Below are 18,512 nucleotides of genomic sequence, written 5' to 3'. Positions count from 1 at the left end.
ACCCCCGTCCATCATTCCCCTTGCTCCCCACAACACCCGATTCACACGATCACCCCCACTAACCAACACCCATCATCGCCCCCTTCCCTCACTTCCGAAGAAAGCAGGCATGGTCAAAGATGCCTATGCCTCTGCAGCGATGTGTGGTGAGGTGTGCTGAGCGCACGGATCCGTGCTAGTTATATCCCATTTCCTATTCCCCCTCGTTCTTTCCTGTCCTGATGGCGAACCCACAAAACATACAGACACTCAGGGTGGAGACTTACCCAGGATGATAATGAAGATTGCCATCATGAAAATGCACGAGAATAATGTGCATGTCACGATCTTTACGATCACCTCATAGGAGAAATCTATTTCTCCTTTTGGGATGAAGTGTACAATTATGAATGAAGGGAAGAAATGAGAATTTGGGATCACGAGGGGAAAAAGGAGAGAAAAACAATTAAAAGAGAATTTCACGCTGCTACCTTTCCATTCTTCTTTCAGCAAACTCTTTCCATTTTACACTTACAATAAAGTTATTTCATTGGTTCATTGACCAGCAATCATTCACACCTGTGTCCATTGCTCATATAAATTAATACATGCTGAACAATCAATTTCTCCTACCTGCAGAAGACTCTTTCAGCACACACTTGCCATCATATTCGTGAAAGCCTTTTCGGCAACTACATTTTCGGTTACTCCTTTGGTCACATTTTCTCTCTTCATACTGACTATCTGCAGATCAAACAAATCAGCATTAGATAGAGTTAAGTTAGAAACAGACCACAAGGTGCAAGGATAGTTCAGAGTATTCAAAGGATGTTCCAACTTACAATGAACAAGAATGATAAGCTTTCATCATCCAATGGTCATAAAAGGCCAATGTAGGATGTGCTTTACTACGAAGGATTATTATTTTAAAAACAGATGAAAAACTATGGCTGTAAATTTCATTATTTTTCATTCACATTGAAAAAAAATCTAATTTCTAATATTTCATTATTGTGGATTGAAGGAAACTGTATCAGCCAAAACAAGTGAATCCTCTTGGATTGCGCTGAGGTTCGGGCATGGAATTTCTAGGAGGAAGTATAATTTGTATGCAATGAAAGTACATGTAATATGGGATCGAGTAAGATTTGACATATCCACTTTTGTTATTCCCGATTCCTCATTATTTCAGAGTACATAGGCATAATGAAGAATATGACAATAAAAATCAGTATACAGAATTATTTTATTTAATTAATGCAAAGGAATTGGAAAGTCCGCCACGAATTTTTAATATACCTCGCCATTTTCCCGTCTGTTATTTTAGGCGGTGTATGACCGACCGTGCAGCGATTTAAAAATATATATATCTTGGCAATTTTTTCAACCGAGTCTAACACTATGTTAGCGACTGTTAAAAATGAAATGATATATCGAATTAGAATTGAAATAAACCTGTGTGAGGGAGAAAGACAGCACGGGCCTAACTAAGCAGGCCTCAAAGCTATGCGAGTTAATAAAATGGTGGATATTTGTTTATGAAGCCTCTCCCAGAAGTCCCCCAACACGAACCAATCAGGAACTGCCACGCCCACTTATATGATCTCAGAATTCCTGTGACAGGAATTAGCGTTACACTGGCTGGAAGTCAATCGCTAGAGGCGCTTCCTCAGCGCCAATAAATACAACATGAATGAAAGACACAAAAGCCGAGTTTTTTTTTCATCCTGTGGCCACAGCTTTTTTTCTTTTTTTTTTTTTTGGTATACAGATTCGAGGCTCGTGAAAGAGCTAACATTTATCAAACAAACAAATCAAACAAACAAGCAAACAAAGTATATAAAAAGGGGAGCGGTCGACAAGATGGGGAGAGAAGGGGATGAAAGCACACAAACACAACATTTGAGAGCAGGGACATCGGGAGATGTTTTTGGAGGGAGAGGGCCTGGGGGGGGGGGGGGCAGGATAGGTATAAAACGGAAGGACACCAAGGACTTCCAGGAAAGAAGTCAAAAGTCACCTCAAAAAAGTGGATTTGGGGTGAAATTAGCAGGGGTAGAAAAGATCAAGGTTTTGGATTGGGGAAGATAAGAGATGGTGGTGAACAGCCGTTTTAAAGACCTGGAGGGAGGAGTGGGATTGAGGAGAGTGAGGGAGTTTGTTTCAGAGGCGGGAGAAAAGAGGAATGAAGGAGTGAAGGTGAGCAGAGAGTCTTGATTTTGGCAGTTTAACCATAAGAGGGTTGCAGGCAGATCTTGTGCGACCTGCAGGAATATATGGGGGACAGAGCCCAGAGAGAGCTGGGGGAGCAAGGCCGGAGAGGAGTCGGTAGAAGACGGAAAGACAACCAACCTGCCTGCGGTGAGTAAGTGAAAGGCCCTCGGAGATAGCGTCATCGCGGGAGATTCCAATGATTCTGAACGCTTTGGTTTCAACAGCGTGAAGACGAGCTAGGTGTGCGGCAGGAGCACCAGCCCAGAGGGGAGAGCAGTACTCCATTGAGCTGCGGAGGAAAGCCTTGTATGTGGTGAGGAGCTCAGGTGTGCCAAGGAAGGACTTCGCACGACGGAGGATGCCCAGTCGGCGACTGGCTTTGGAGGCCAGCTTGGAAATGTGGTTTTCCCAGGAAAGATCATGGCAGATAGTGAGACCCAAAAGCTTGAGTGATAGAACTTCTTGGAGAGGATTATTCAGAAAGTAGATGGGAGGGTTGTCCAGTCGGTCTTTTCGGAGAGACATCGTAAGAGTGTGAGATTTGTCAGGATTGAAAGACATGTTCCACTTGTTTGCCCAGTCTGTGATATTGTCCAGGTCTGCAGAGAGTGAGGAGGCTGCAGACTGCCGATCTGAGGGATGAGGAATGGAGCAGCAGAGAGTGGAGTCATCAGCAAAGAGATAGAGAGGATTTTCAAGAGAGTCAGAGACATCATTGATGAAGACCAGAAAAAGCACAGGGCCCAGAACACTGCCTTGGGGAACTCCAGCCTGAACAGGAAGAGGAGATGAGAGAAACCCATTCAGGGCCACACGTTGACGACGACTAGAGAGGAAGTCCGCCAGCCATGCGTGGAGATTTCCATGGATACCATAGGAGGAGAGTTTGGTGAGCAGAGCGGGATGCCAGACCGTATCGAAGGCACGTGATATGTCGAGGGAGACAGCTCTAATTTCCTGTTTGGCATTGAGGACCTCCATCCATTGATGAGACAGCAGAAGCAGCACGTCCAGAGTAGAGTGACCTGGTCTGAAACCAAATTGATGATCAGAGATCAAGCCATTGGAGAAGAGGAAAGATTTCATATCCGAAGCAATGATGGATTCCATGACTTTGCTGATAATTGGGAGAAGGCTGATTGGTCTGTAGTTGCTAGGATCTGTTTTTGCACCTTTTTGTGCAAAGCGGTGATGTTGGCTGATTTCCAAGCAGATGGCAGTTGACCTTGAGCAAAAGAGAGGGTGAAGAGAACAGAGAGAGGGAGTGAAAGAGCGGAAGAACATGATTTTAGGACCCGTGGGCTGGTTTTAGGACCAGCTCAGGAAGAGGAAGAACATAGAGGGACAAAATGGTTCTTTATGCTGAGAAAAATATGATTGATCTCAGGATATGCTATTGATGACTATCAGACATCAATTGCGGATCAAGGGTGTGAAATGTGATGTGTGATACGTTGCTCGACTTCCATTAACCATGATGGCGATTCGCATATAAAAACAAAATCATAACCATTAAACACAAAATCATCTGGCATGATTGATGACATTGCATTTGACTGCATCATTTTTCCGCCAATACAGCTTATTATATTCACTTGATGAGAATGCAAAACAAGTACAGATACATTCAAAGTACACCGTCCCCATGTCAAATAAATAAATAACATTCTCCAGTGCGGCATTGCCAGGGCACCCAAGGCGCGCGGCAATACCGCCGTGCAGCTCATAGAGACTGTAATGGGAGGGAGAGGTGTACAATACTTGATTGATTAATTGTATAATTAAAATCAATAAATATAAATCGTAAAATAATTTCTTAATCAATTGGCTAATAGCAGACCTTAACCACCAGTGTTTCATCCGAAGCTGTAACTTTTTGAAAATAAATGAAATAAGTCATTAATCGCCAAAAAAATTAATTGATTAATCAATAAATAATAAAACGATTCATCAATAAATCAAATATATATTTTATAGCCACATCACTTGGTCACTGTTGTGTCCAAATATCAGCTTCCTAGCTCAAGAGGTGCCTGAGATATTGCACAGATGAGAAAGAAAATAAATAAATGACTAATAACGAAAATAAATAAATACTAATCATAAAATAATTAAATTATTAATCAATTGGCTAATAGAATACATAAACCACCACAGTTTCATCCGCATCTGTAACTTAAAAAAATTAATAATGAAGTCATCAATCAAATAATTAAATAATTAATCAATCAACTGATTAATCAATACATCAAAAATACCCTTTACAGTCAAATCACTTGGTCATTATCATGTCTAAATATCAGTTTCCTAATTCAAAAGGTGCCCGAGATATTGCCCAGATGAGAAAGGACATCAATATGTACTTAATTAATCGATAATAATTAAGTAATTAATCAATTAATTGATTAATCAAAAATAAATAAATACCGTTTTTGCAAAAGCACGTGCTCACTATTTTGCCAAAATGTCACCTTCCTAGCTCAAAGGATGGCTGTGATATCACCTGGAAAAACAAGAAAACAAACAAGAAAACAGACAAGAAAGAAAACAAGCACAGATACATTAAAAGTACACCGCCCCCATGCCAAATAATAAAATATCCTCCAGCGTGGCATTGTCGTGGTGCCTCTGGCGCCCAGCAATACCGCCATGCATTTCATAGAGACTGTATTGGGAGGGAGGGTTGTACAATAATTGATTGATTAATTGCATAATTAAAATCAATAACTACTAAACATAAAATATTTTCTTAATCAAGTTGCTAATAGCAAACCTAAACCACCAGTGCTTCATCCGAAGCTGTAACTTTTTGAAAATTAATTAAATAAGCCATTAATTGGAAAAATTAAATAATTAATTGAATAATCAATAAATAATTGATCGATTAGTTGATTAATCAATAAATCCAAAATATCCTTTATAGCCACATCACTTGGTCACTGTCATGTCTGAATATCAGCTTCCTAGCTCAAAAGGTGCCTGAGATATTGGCCAAATGAGAAAGAAAATAAATAAATGATTAATAATGAAAATAAATAAATAATAATCATAAAATAATCAAATAATGAATCAATTGGCTAATAGAATACATAAACCACCACAGTTTCATCCTAATCTGTAACTTTAAAAAATTAACTAATTAATTGACTACTCAATAAATAATTTAACGATTAATGGATTAATCAATAAATCTAAAATAGCCTTTCCAGTGAAATCACTGTTATTGTCATGTCCAAATATTAGTTTCCTAACTCAAAAGGTGCCTGAGATATTGTCCAGATGGGAAAGAAAATAAATAAATAAATTGTGGGGGATACCCCATAGATGTGTTCGTAATTCACGAGCGCGGGACCAGTGGGACTAATGACGGTATGGGCGTGGTGTGCGCTCGGTTGTAGGAGCCACGCCCCTTTAAGAGGATCGGGCGGAAGTGATGGGGGATATAAAAAGAGAGGAATTCCGGTCGGGAAAAAGTGCTTTTGGAAATAATGGAGCCTTGAACAAGTCAAGAAGTTTTTAACCTCTCGTTGCCCGCAACTCCTACATTGGTGACCCTGTCTTGTTTTGGACGTTTTCGGAGCTTTGAACGAACATGGCGACAAGCGCAGTTTCGATCAAACTGCCGGAGTTTTGGGAACAACAGGCTGCCGTCTGGTTCGCACAAGCTGAGGCCCAATTCGTCATTTGGAGCATCTCTGCTGACGACACTAAATATTATTACATCGTGTCCGTGCTCAGCGGCTCCACGGCGACCAGGGTGGTAAGCTTTCTCCAGGATCCTCCGGAGGGTGGCAAGTACGAGACGCTGAAGGCACTGCTACTTGATACCTTCGAGCTCACTGAGGCTGAGCGCGCCCGTCAGCTCCTTTCTCTACCCGGTCTGGGCGATTCCAAGCTGTCAGAGCTGAAGGACCATATGTTGTCTCTCCTGGGCAGCCACCAGCCATGTTTCCTCTTCAAAGAGCTGTTCTTGCAGCAGCTGCCAGGACAGGTATGTTCAGCCTTGGCCAACTTGTCTGTTAAGGATTTCCGCGCCCTGGCCATGGAAGCAGACAAGATTTTCTCCGCCAGACAGCAATGCAGTGTGGCTGCATGGTACCCCGGCCCCGTCGAGCCTATGCCATGGGCGGGCACTGTTGTGGCCACCACTACGGCCCAGCGGCGGAAGCCCCCAGGCATGTGTTTTTACCATGCAAAGTTTCATCCCAAGGGCAAGGCATGCCGGCCACCCTGCAGCTTCAGCGAGTCGGGAAACGGGGTTCTATTAGCCAATTGCTCGTCAACTGCCATGAGCGTTGGCCGTTCGGACAGTTTGTTGATCATTTCGGACACCGACTCCGGACGTCATTTCCTCTGCGACATAGGGGCCCAGGTGAGTGTTCTGCCTGCGTCGGCGTTGGACCAGGAGGCCGGGAGTCACGGCCCCGCTCTGGAAGCCGCCAACGGCAGTGCCATTCAGACTTTTGGTAAACGGATTGTGGCACTGTGTTTTGGTGGGCAGCGGTTCACATGGGATTTTGTCACAGTGAGGGTGTCCCACCCCTTGCTGGGCGCTGATTTCCTCTGCGCCAACGGCCTATTGGTGGATGTTAAAAATCGGTGGCTCATTAATGCGGAGACAATCAGTTCATTTCCATGTTCGCTGAGCGGATCCGGCGCGACGAGGCTTGCTTGCACGCTCTTGACCTCTGATGAGTTCGTCCACCTCCTCACCCAGTTCCCGGCCCTTACACAGCCCACATTTTCAGCCGTTGTCGTCAGACATGGGGTGGAGCATCACATTCCGACCACCGGCCCACCTATCTATGCCCGGGCTCGACGCCTCGACCCAGGGAAACTCGCTGTTGCAAAGGCGGAGTTCGACACGTTGGAGTATCTTGGCATGGTATGACGGTCCGACAGCCCGTGGGCCTCTCCTCTCCACATTGTGCCGAAGCCGGGGGGCGGTTTGCACCCATGTGGGGATTACCGCCGCCTTAACGACGCCACTACCCCAGACTGCTACCCAATCCCGCACATCCAGGAATTTTTATGCCCACTTGGCCGGTAAAGTTTTTTTTTCTAAGGTGGACCTCGTTCGTGGTTACCACCAGGTCCCTGTCCAGCCACAGGACGTTCCTAAGACCGCGGTGATTACACCGTTCGGGTTTTTCGAATTCCTCCGCATGCCTTTTGGGCTCAAGAATGCGGCCCAGGCTTTCCAGCGCCTGAAGGACAGCGTGTTATGGGACCTGCCGTTTCTGTTTGTCTATCTGGACGATATTCTCATCGCCAGCGCTTCCAGGACGGAGCATATGCTTCACCTCTGAGTGCTCTTTGAGCGCCTCAGTCAGCACGGCCTGATCATTAACCCGGCCAAGTGCTTGTTCGGGGTGGCTTCAATTGACTTTCTTGGCCACCACATCACGATGGAGGGGGCTGTTCCACTGCCATCTAAAGTAGAGGCTGTGAAGGGTTTTCCATGCCCCCTCACCGTTAGGGCCCTGCCGGAGTTTTTGGGCATGGTGAACTTTTACCATCGCTTCGTGCCCCGTGCGGCCCAGCTGATGCGGCCCCTTTATGATACCCTTAAGGGCAAGCCTACCAAATGCGCCATTGACTGGACCAAGGAAATGGCCAAAGCTTTCACGGATGTTAAACTGGCCCTCGCCAGCGCAACCATGCTGGCACATCTGTCGCCCGATGCACCGATTGCTCTCACCACGGACGCTTCAGACTACGCTGTTGGTGCCGTGCAAGAGCAGTGGGTCAACGGGGCCTGGCAGCCGCTTGCCTTTTTTAGCCGGCAGCTCCACCCTAACGAACGAAAGTACAGTACCTTCGATCGTGAGCTCCGAGGCCTCTACCTAGCTGTCTGACACTTCCGTTACCTGTTGGAGGCCCGCCCGTTCATGGCATTTGTGGACCACAAGCCCCTGGTTTTTGCCATGGCCAAGGTCTCGGAGCCGTGGTCTGCCCATCAACAATGCCAGCTCTCCTTCGTTTCCGAGTTCACGACGGACATCCAATATGTTGCTGGGAAGGATAACACGGTCGCCGATTGTCTCTCCCAGTCCATAGCTGGCGCGGTGCATCTTGGCATCGACTATGCCCGCATGGCAGCCGATCAGATCTCCGACCCGGATGTCCAGGCCTGCAGGGCGGCAGCCACTGGGCTTATACTGTCTGATGTGCCGTTCAGGGACACAGGCACCACGCTACTGTGCAACGTTTCTTTGGGACAGCCTCGCCCCGTCGTACCCACCAGCTGGAGACGGCTGGTGTTCAATGCCATCCACAGTCTTTCTCACCCGGGCAGGAAGGTGTCGCAAAAGAAGGTGGTGGCGAAGTTCATTTGACACGGGCTCAGGAAGGATGTGCGCGACTGGGCCAACACCTGCGTCGAGTGCCAATGCTCAAAGGTGCATTGCCATACCCAGGCCGCGTTGGCGCCATTCCCAGTGCCCGAGCAACGGTTTGACCATGTTAACGTGGAACTGGTGGGGCCCCTTCCCCCCTTGCGGGGATTTACCCACCTCCTCATGATGGTCGATAGGACCACCAGGTGGCCAGAGGCCGTCCCGCTTACGTATACGATGTCTACCGATGTGGCCCGGGCATTCATCGGCACTTGGGTTGCCCATTTTGGTGCCCCCTCGGACATCTCTTCAGACAGGGGGCCCCAGTTCACTCCAGAGCTCTGGAGTGCTGTTGCCCAGGGGTTGAGGGTAAAGCTCCATCGCATGACTGCATATCATCCCCAGGCTAATGAATTTTGTGGAGGTTCCATCGCTCTATGAAAGTTACTCTCAGGGCCAGCATCCGGGATGACAGTTGGGCCGACAGACTCCTGTGGGTCATGTTGGGCCTCAGGACAGCCCCTAAGGAAGACCTCCATTCCTCATCCGCTGAGCTCGTCTATGGCCAGCCGCTGTGGGTTTCCGGGGAGTTTATGTCTGACGCCACAAGGCCCTGGTCTGCTGCCCGTCAGCGGTCAGTTCTCCGGGAGAAGGCCAAGATGTTTGCACCGGTGCCCACATCTCAACATAGTTTGCCTCAGGCCCACGTCCCGCCGGATTTACGTACAGCAGAGTATGTCTTTGTTCACCAGGACGCACACCGGGGGCCGCTTTGGCTGCCTTATGACTGGCCTTTCCGCGTTCTGGAGGCTGGGGACAAGTACTTCATGGTCGACATCGGTGGCAAACCGGACCACCTTTCGGTGGACCTCCTCAAGCCGGCTCACTTGGACCTAGACCAGTCCCCTCGGTTGGCCCAACCCCCACGGCGGGGCCGTCCCCCGTCGGATAAGCCCCCGGTTGGCCCGCCTACCACCAAGCCTCTAACTGTCCCTGCTCGGGTCATCAGGGGTCATTTCGGCCGGGTGGTTAAGGCCCCCCAACAACTGACATGACCAGTGCGAGTGAATTCTGGGGGGTGCATGTGGGGGATACCCCATAGCGGTGTTCGTCCTTCACTAGCACGGGCCCAGTGGGACTAATGACGGTATGGGCATGGTGTGCACTTGGTTGTGGGAGCCACGCCCCTTTAAGAGGATTGGGCAGAAGTGATGGGGGATATAAAAAGAGAGGAGTTCCGGTCGGGAAAAAGTGCTTTTGGAAATAAAGGAGCCTTGAACAAGTCAAGAAGTTTTTAACCTCTCGTTGCCCGCAACTCCTACAAAATAATGAAAATAAATAAATAATAAACATAAAATAATTAAATAATTAATCAATTGGCTAATAGAATACCTAAACCAACACCGTTTCATCCGAATCTGTAACTTTTAAAAAACAAGTTCATTAAATCATGAATCGAATAATTAAATAATTATTTGATTCATTGATTAATCAATAAATCAAAAATATCCTTCACAGCTAAATCACTTTGTCACTGTTGTGTCCAAATATCAGCTTCCTCACTCAAAAGGAGCCTGAGATAATTCTGCTAAGAAGAGAAAGGAAATAAATAAGTTCTTAATGAATCGATAATAATTAAGTAACTGATCAATTTGTTTTTGTTTTTTTGCATACAAGATCGAGCCTCGTGTAAGAGCTAACATTAATCACAAAAAGACAAACTGACACATAAAACATAAGATAAAGGGAGCGGGAGACAAGATGGGGAGAGAGAGGGAAGCACACAAATACAACATTTGAGAGCAGGGACATCAGGAGACATGTGGGAGGGAGATGGCTTGGGGGGAGGAGGCACGGGAAAGGTGGGGGGGGGGGGGGGGGGAGGCTGGGAGAGGCATAAACACATTGACACCGCTAGGACTTCCATGAAAGAAGTCGGAATTTCAAAAAAGTGGATCTGGGGTGAATTAACAGGGATAGAAAAGATCAAAATGTTGGATGGGGGAAGATAAGAAATGGTGGAGAACAGCTGTTTTAAAGACCTGAAGGGAAAAGTGGGATTGAAGAGAGTGAGGGAGTTTGCTCCAGAGGCAGGAGAAAATGTGAAGAGTGAAGGTGAATAGAGAGTCTTGATTTTGGCAATTTAACCATAAGAGGGTTGCAGGCAGATCTTGTGCGACCTGTAGGAATATTTGGGGGACAGAGCTGGGGGACCTAGGCTGGCGAGGAGTCGGTAGAAGACAGAAAGACCACCAACCTGCCTGGGGTGAGTGAGTGAAAGTCCCTCAGAGTTAGCTTCATCGCGGGAGATTCCAATGATTCTGAAAGCTTTGGTTTCAACAGCGTGAAGCCAAGCTAGGTGTGAGGAAGGAGCACCGGCCCAGAGGGGAGAGCAGTATTCCATTGAGCTGTGGATGAAAGCCTTGTATGTGGTGGGGAGCTCAGGTGTGTCAAGGAAGTACTTCACACGACGTATGATGCCCAGTCGGCGACTGGCTTTGGAGGACAGCTTGGAAATGTGGTTTTCCCAGGAAAGATCATGGCAGATAGTGAGACCCAAAAGCTTGAGTGACAGAAATTCTTGGAGAGGATTGTTCAGAAAGTATATGGGAGGGTTTTCCAGATGATCCTTTCGGAGAGACATAGTGAGAGTGTGAGATTTGTCAGTATTGAAAGACATGTTCCACTTGTTTGACCAGTCTGTAATTTTGTCCAGGTCTGCAGAGTGAGGAGGCTGCATAGTGCCGATCTGAGGGATGAGGTATGGAGCGGCAGACAGTGGAGTCAGCAGCAAAGAGATAGAGAGGATTTTGCAGAGAGTCGAAGAGATCATTGATGAAGACCAGAAAAAGCACAGGGCCCAGAACACTGCCTTGGGGAACTCCAGCCTGAACAGGAAGGGAAGATGAGAGAAATCCATTCAGGGCCACACGTTGACTACGACCAGAGAGGAAGTCCGCAAGCCATGCATGGAGATTTCCATGGATACCATAGGAGGAGAGTTTGGTGAGCAGAGCTGGGTGCCAGACCGTATCGAAGGCATGTGATATGTCAAGGGAGACAGCTCTGATTTCCTGTTTGGCATTGAGGACCTCCATCCATTGTTGAGACAGCAGAAGCAGCATGTCCAGAGTAGAGTGACCTGGTCTGAAACCAAATTGATGATCAGAGATCAAGCCATTGGAGAAGAGGAAAGATTTCATATCCGAAGCAATGATGGATTCCATGACTTTGCTGATAATTGGGCGCAGGCTGATTGGTCTGTAGTTGCAAGGATCTGTTTTTGCACCTTTTTTGTGTAAAGCGGTAATGTTTGCTGATTTCCAGGATGCTGGCAGATGACCTTGAGCAAAACATAGGGTGAAAAGAACAGAGAGAGGGTGAGATAGAGCGGCAGAGCAGGATTTTAGGACCCGTGGGCTGATGCCGTCTGGTCCAGTTGCAGAATCAGAGTCGAGGTTTGACAAAAACTCCTCCACCTTGTCAGGAGAGAAGGACACAGAGTCCAGGAACAGTTGGGTTCGACTGGGAAAGGTGGGAACAGAGAGAGTTGGGTTTGGGACTAAGGATTTTGAGGCAAACACAGAGTTGAGGCATTCGGCTTTGTCACGTGCGATGTCAACTGTGTGGCCATTTGAGGTAAGGGAGGGGATGGAGGGGGAACAAACACCAGAAACGGATTTGATCAGACGCCACCAGGATTTGGAGGAAGGAGACAGGTTTGAGAGTTTGTGTTAGTGAGGGAGGGAGGGGATCGAGGGGGAACAAACACCAGAAACAGATTTGACCAGATGCCACCAGGATTTGGAATAGGGAAACAGATAAGAGAGTTCGGTCTTGAGAACGGAGAGATATTGTTTCCTGGCTCTCCTGAGGGTGGACACACACTTGTTTCGGGCTTTGTGAAAGGAAATGAGATTTCCTTCCATTGGATTTGCTTTCCAGGAGACGAAGGCAAGTTGTTTCTGGGCAACAGCCTCACCACAAGATTCCGTGAACGATGGACGGGAGGAAGGGTATGACAACTGAAGATGAGATGGGATAAATCTGTGCATGAGAGAGAGCAATTTACTTTGGAAGAATTCCCAGGATGAGTTGATGTCAGAGGCGGTAGAGATGGGAGACCAGTCCAGATGATCGATGGCTGCTTGAAGACTGTGCCAGTTGGCCTGAGTGAAATGCCAGACTCGCCGACGCTGAGTAGACTCTCTGCGAATGGTCAGAGAGATGTCCACTTTAGCAAGCACATGATCAGATGAGCCAATTGGAGCAGAAGAAGAGCAGCAGACATTTTCAGGGAAGTTAGTCATAACCAAGTCCAGAAGAGAAGATGCTCCGTTGACTGAGATCCGGGTCGGGAAATTGACAGATTGTGTCAGTCCCAGTGAGTCGCAGAAGTCCTTTGCTGAAGAGCCATGGCTGGTGAGAGAGGGTACCCACACCCAGCCAACTAGCATGGTGACAATTGAAATCACCACATATGAGGAAGAGAGAGTTGGGATGGGTAGATAGAAGTTGGTCAATATTATCAGACAGCGAGATGTAGATGGAGTCATCACTGTTTGGTGGACGGTACAACACACATGAGCAAGAGGTGTGAGCGAAGGGGAAGCCGTAGCCAGAGGTATTCCTGTGGTTGAGGTGGAGAGAGGGCAGTGCAGGGCGAGTGAGGAAGAGTTTTTTTTATAAATATAGCAACCCCACCTCCAGGACGAGGCTCAGGTCTATCATACCGGAGGAGGGAGTAACCTGGGAGATATACCAAGGAATCAGAGATATCATGAAGGAGGAAAGTATCTGTTAAGCAGATCACATCTGGTTTGTCAGAAGCAACCTGTATGGAGAGGTCAGTCAAGTTTGAGCGAAGGCCCCGTATGTTTGAGATCCATACCATTAATGAAGAGGAAGGGGGAGCATCGGATACAGAACAGGGGGGGGAGGGGTAGGGTAAGATGTGGAAGAGGAGGAAGAGGTCGGGAGAGTTGTTGAAGGTGTGTCAGAGATTTCAGAATAGCTTGGAGAAAGGGAAGGATGGAGTGGACAAAAGGTTTGATCGTGATTGGGTGAGGGACAGTGAGGTGTTATTTGAGGAGGGGGAAGAGCGAGGCAGAAGGTTGGGGGAGATGAAGGTGAAAGTTGGAAGGGGGAAGAAGCGGGGAGGACGCTTTGAGGAGGAGGGGTGAGAGGGGAGTCTAGGAGGGGAGGGGCGAGGAAGAGTCTCGGAGGGGAAGGGTGTGGGGGGAGTTTAGGAGGGAAGGGGCAAGGGGGGAAATTTGAAAGGGATGGGTAATGGGGAAGATTTGGAGGGGAGGGGCAAGGGTATAGATTTGGAGGGGAGGGGTGATGGGGAAGTTTTGGAGGGGAGGGGTGATGGGGAGTGTTTTGGAGGGGAGGGGTGATGGGGAAGATTTGGAGGGGAGGGGTGAGATTGGATTTTAGAAAGTGTACGATTAATGGAAAACGAACATTTATTGCAAAATGAGTTTATTGTGACCTTCGAGTCAAAAATACATTTGAGGATGCTGGAGGATGGGTGGAGTGCAGAAGAGTTTCGGGAATGTAGAAAAGAGGAACTGTAAGAGATGGATTTTTTTTTTGGAATGAATAGATTTGGTGAGCAAGTCAATAGCATCCTTTTATAGAAGAAGAAGAAGAAAAAGGTGTTATAATATACGACAGAATACAGGACTTCAGGGGAAAGTTTAAACATTTTTAAATTGAGCAGTGAAAACTATCTGGGGAAATTGAAAATGGAAATGAGGGTGAAACACGTGATCGAAGAACGAACGAACAAATAAGAACAACGAATAAACGAATAAGAACAACGAATAAGAACAGAGAAGGAAATTTATTTATTTATTTATTTATTTATTTTGAGTTGAGATTTTAAACAAGGAAGTATGGGGTGAAAGACTGGGACAAAAACAGAGAACGAAAGTAATTGCAGCACAATCGACGGACCGCTGAGAGAAAAACAAAGCCTCAAGGTAGAACACGGTAGCCCACTCAGCCTCAAAAAAACGCGACACGAATTAACCGACGATTTTGTGTACAGGTATGAAAAATTAACACCGAGAATCTTACTAAGGACACACTATAGGTACACACACCGAAAGATAAATACATTTTCGACAAAAACACAATTGTGAAAAATTACTTAACTTCGAAAGCGTGAGCGCATGGACAGCTTCGAAAAGACGTGATGGAAATGACAGGAACGATCAAATAGAAGGAAGAACACAGGTTTATTTATAGCTATACAAGGCGAAGAGACACAGAGCAGGCACTTCAGCAGTCTTAACTTATTGTCCAGACAATGGGCCCATTCACACTCACAGGGGGATGAAGGAAGGAATGTTCATGCGCTGAATGCGCCAGCTTTGTTTTTCAGGAACAGCTCGCCCGGCGTGGCCCTCTGCGGTCACAGCACGTCCCTCGACGAAGGCAGGCAGGCAGGCGGGAGGGATCCTTGCGGCACGTATCTCGAAAAAAGGCAGGCTGGAATATATGCGCGTCTCTCGCCCAGCACGGCGATCCCTCACAGCGCGATTTATATAACGGCTCGCTTTCACCCTCGTAACTCAACAGAGGATCTGCCTCAAGCTCAACCGAGCATTTAACTTGTAACTCAATTCAACACAGCACTTCAAACTGATAACTCAAGCTCATCACTCAGCGCAGGTCCTCCTCAACTGTTAACTTGTACAGCGCACCTCTCCTCAGATCTGAGAACTCCGGTGGGGGCTTTTGGGCACAGGGTTATATTGCCACGCCCTGGCCTGCCTCAAATGTTCCAAACCACGCCTTTTGCCGCAGTGTTAAGCCACTCCCCTCGAGCTCTGATTGGCGGCTTGTGCTTACCGGTCACTCCCACTTCTCCTGTTCCACCTTCCTTTGGCTTGCCTCGACTTGTCAGGCCGGCCTCGTGTTAATTTGCGCCAAAACGCAAAGCATTGAGGCGGCATAAAGCATTGGAAGGGGACCTAACTCTCATTATTCTAATCAACGCAAAACTAACACAGGAAAAGGGCTATGCTTACATTTACTATGAAATAACTGAACTATCGCGAGGCTACGTGTTGTAGTGTGACTAACTATGAGGGGGGAAATTAACCTTTATTGCAAAAACACAGAACTGCAACAATATATTACCATCATGCAGAAGTGCACCAAATGCATGCAGTAAATGTGTTCCAGACTGTGAAATGCTTCACTGGTATAATGGCACGAGGTTTCATATATTTTGTCAAGATCCGGATTAGGCTGTTGTCTAGATCATTGATTTGATGTTGCCACGAGTTCAAGCACTGTGTGTGCCAAAGGACATGCTACTGAATAGTAACAGATGAACTCCATTTGATTGTGTTTGTGTCACTGATGGTAGAAACTGCCGTTGTTTACAGTAAGGGCTTGTCACAAATCTTCGACAGGGCTATATTAAGAAAGAAACAATATAATAGAAAGAAACACCATATAAAGAAACAAGAAAGCATCTGAAAATGCAAAGCCTGTCCACCTCTATTTGTATTCAGACAACAAACCTCATTTTCCGTATGCTCAAGATAACTAAAACAGTTTTAAAACTAGAAAGAGCAATCAGAGATTGCAGACCCTTGCCAGCACATGTTTTCAGTGGTTTCTAAAGCTTTTGTGTTAAAACATAAATGGCGGCCGAACCACGTGCCGCGTAAAGGGTGACATCATCTTTGTTTTTTTCTCCACTAAATTATCCCTAGATGACGCTCAATAAATGTCATCTTGATCGGATGAACTTTTGTACTTGTCGAACTATGACGTCATAATGGAGGGACCTATGACATCATCATTAACATATTTTATTCTCCATGGAGAGTTCTTCACAATGAGCCATGTTTCAATTTTTTCTATGCAGCGCTTTCAGAGATATAGAGGTGCAAATTTTTTGGTTTTTCCAAGATGGCGCCCATACCACGTGACCTATGACGTCTTAATTATCATTAAAAATTGTGCAAGTGGAGTTGCACCTGTGGTGGAAATTTCCTGTCAATCAGACCAATGGTTGCAGAGAAAATCATATTTATTCTTTGCGGACAAACAAACAGACATACAGACAAACAAACAAACAAAAACAAACAAACAAACAAACTCAAATGCAATACCCTCTCCTCTGGTAAAAATACAAAATGAAAATTATTGATGATTTTATGTAGCCTTGACCATTTGGCTTTAGATAATATTAAGTTTAAAAAATCAGCTTCTGGCTTTTGATTAGTGAACCAATTATGTGACCCAATATGCAAATTCTTAAAATTTCAGGTCAATTGGACGAAATTTGACGATTTCATGCAAACTTGACCTTTGACCTTTTGATCAAAAACAAACAAACAATCGACTCCTCCCTTTTGATTAATGAACCGATTCCGTGACCCAATATGCAAATTCTATCAATTTCAGGTCATTCAGGTGAAAATTGGTGATTTTACACAACTTTGACCTTTGACCTTTTGATCTAAAAAATATTGGTTTGTAGCTTTTGACTGGTGAACCAATTCAGTGACCAACATGCAAATTTTTAATTTTCAGGTCAATTGGATGAAAATTTATGATTTTACGTGATGCTGACCTTTAACCTTTCGACCTCTTGACAAAATTATTTGTCTTCTCCATATTATCATGATAAAGCTTCGTTGAAAATTTTATGACAAAACTCGATGGGTAAATTTTAATTTCAGGTCAACTGGATGAAAATGGATGATTTTATGTGGCGCTGACCTTCGACCTTTTGACAAAATTATTAATCACATAGACACACGGAAGTGATTACAAAACCCTGTCTCCTGCTGTGCATGGGATGGGCTAAAAATGTCGGGAAATAAATGAAATAAAGTTATTGTACCTGCATCACACTGATGGCAAGGCAAGCAATTGTTCAACATGTTGGGCCTGTCTGTGTACATGCCATTCAAGCAGTGATTGCACAAGGGATATATTCCAGGAGAGGCACAAGGCCTAAACATAAAGCTTCCTGGAAAGGATAAGAGTTTGAGGAGTTATCAGAAATAACAAAAACATATCACATGTTAAATATAATTGTTGTAAATAGATAATCTCGATTTGTGACTCACCGGGAGGACATAAATAACAGCAACGTGCATCATTCTGGAGGTACTGGTCTGGTGGGCATGATGAACTGACCGCTCCAAAGCATAGTTCCTGCAAACGCACAATCACATACCGGTTTCGTTCTGAAACCAGGAATACTCAGAACACTTGTACCAGGAATAAAGTAATGTATGAAGCCTTACCTTCAGGAGCAATAAACTTTTTTTTCTTAAAGACCTTTAAAAATTATAATTTTATTGAAATTGAAGTACAGAAGGGCTTTGCCGTTCGTGGGTTTCGCCTTCGCGGATTCTATCTATCGCAATGAATTTATTGAGGTAATGTTTGCGGATTGGGATCAATGCGCTCAAATCCACATTTATTCACCCAATTAACATTGGCCATCAATACAATAACCCCCTCAAACCATACCAGCAACATCATCACCATAATCTCCATCAACTCATCTTTGTCGTCGCTCTCATAAACACCGCCATCATATTATTGGATTAAAGGTACAGTTTTGACAAATTTTAAGGTTGAAGTCCCTTACCGTATTTTGCCCATTAACCCCTAAGTTTGCGCTTGGCAAATTTGCAGTTCACGGCTATTTTCAAGAACGTAACCCCCGCGAACGGCAAGGCCCTCCTGTATATACTTAAACACTGTGCGGGGCATCGTGTTCTATGAACACCCAAGTTGTTTTGTTTTTTTGTTGTTTTTTGTATAAATGGTCGAGGCTTATGGAGGAGCTCGAGAAGAATGGAAGGGGGAAACACCAGCAGCAGATTATAAGTGAAAGCGAGATCAAGTGGGGAGGGATAGAAGGACGCATAGGGTGAACAAGCTGCGAACAAAGTGAATGAAATACAGCAAGAAGAGGAAGGGTGAAGCGTGGAT

The 18,512-nt window shown here is 45.7% G+C and overlaps 1 protein-coding gene across 1 annotated transcript in view; it reads right to left on the bottom strand.

Moving 5' to 3' along the window:
* LOC137419553 (uncharacterized) overlaps window positions 1-18,512 on the bottom strand; it is an 86,860-nt gene that overhangs the window by 64,918 nt on the left and 3,430 nt on the right. The window contains exons 3-6 of the mRNA XM_068105569.2: window positions 17,636-17,723; window positions 17,407-17,535; window positions 613-723; window positions 267-362 (exon numbers count right to left, since the gene is read on the bottom strand). Of these exons, the coding sequence (XP_067961670.2) occupies window positions 267-362; window positions 613-723; window positions 17,407-17,535; window positions 17,636-17,723 (424 nt within the window). The remainder of the gene's footprint in view (window positions 1-266; window positions 363-612; window positions 724-17,406; window positions 17,536-17,635; window positions 17,724-18,512) is intronic.

The sequence above is a fragment of the Myxine glutinosa genome, chromosome 1 (assembly GCF_964187855.1).
Source record: "Myxine glutinosa chromosome 1, kmMyxGlut1.1, whole genome shotgun sequence".
NCBI classification, from domain to species: domain Eukaryota; kingdom Metazoa; phylum Chordata; class Myxini; order Myxiniformes; family Myxinidae; genus Myxine; species Myxine glutinosa.
Note: the sequence above shows the minus strand (reverse complement) of the source record. Positions and strands in the feature narration are given on the sequence as shown.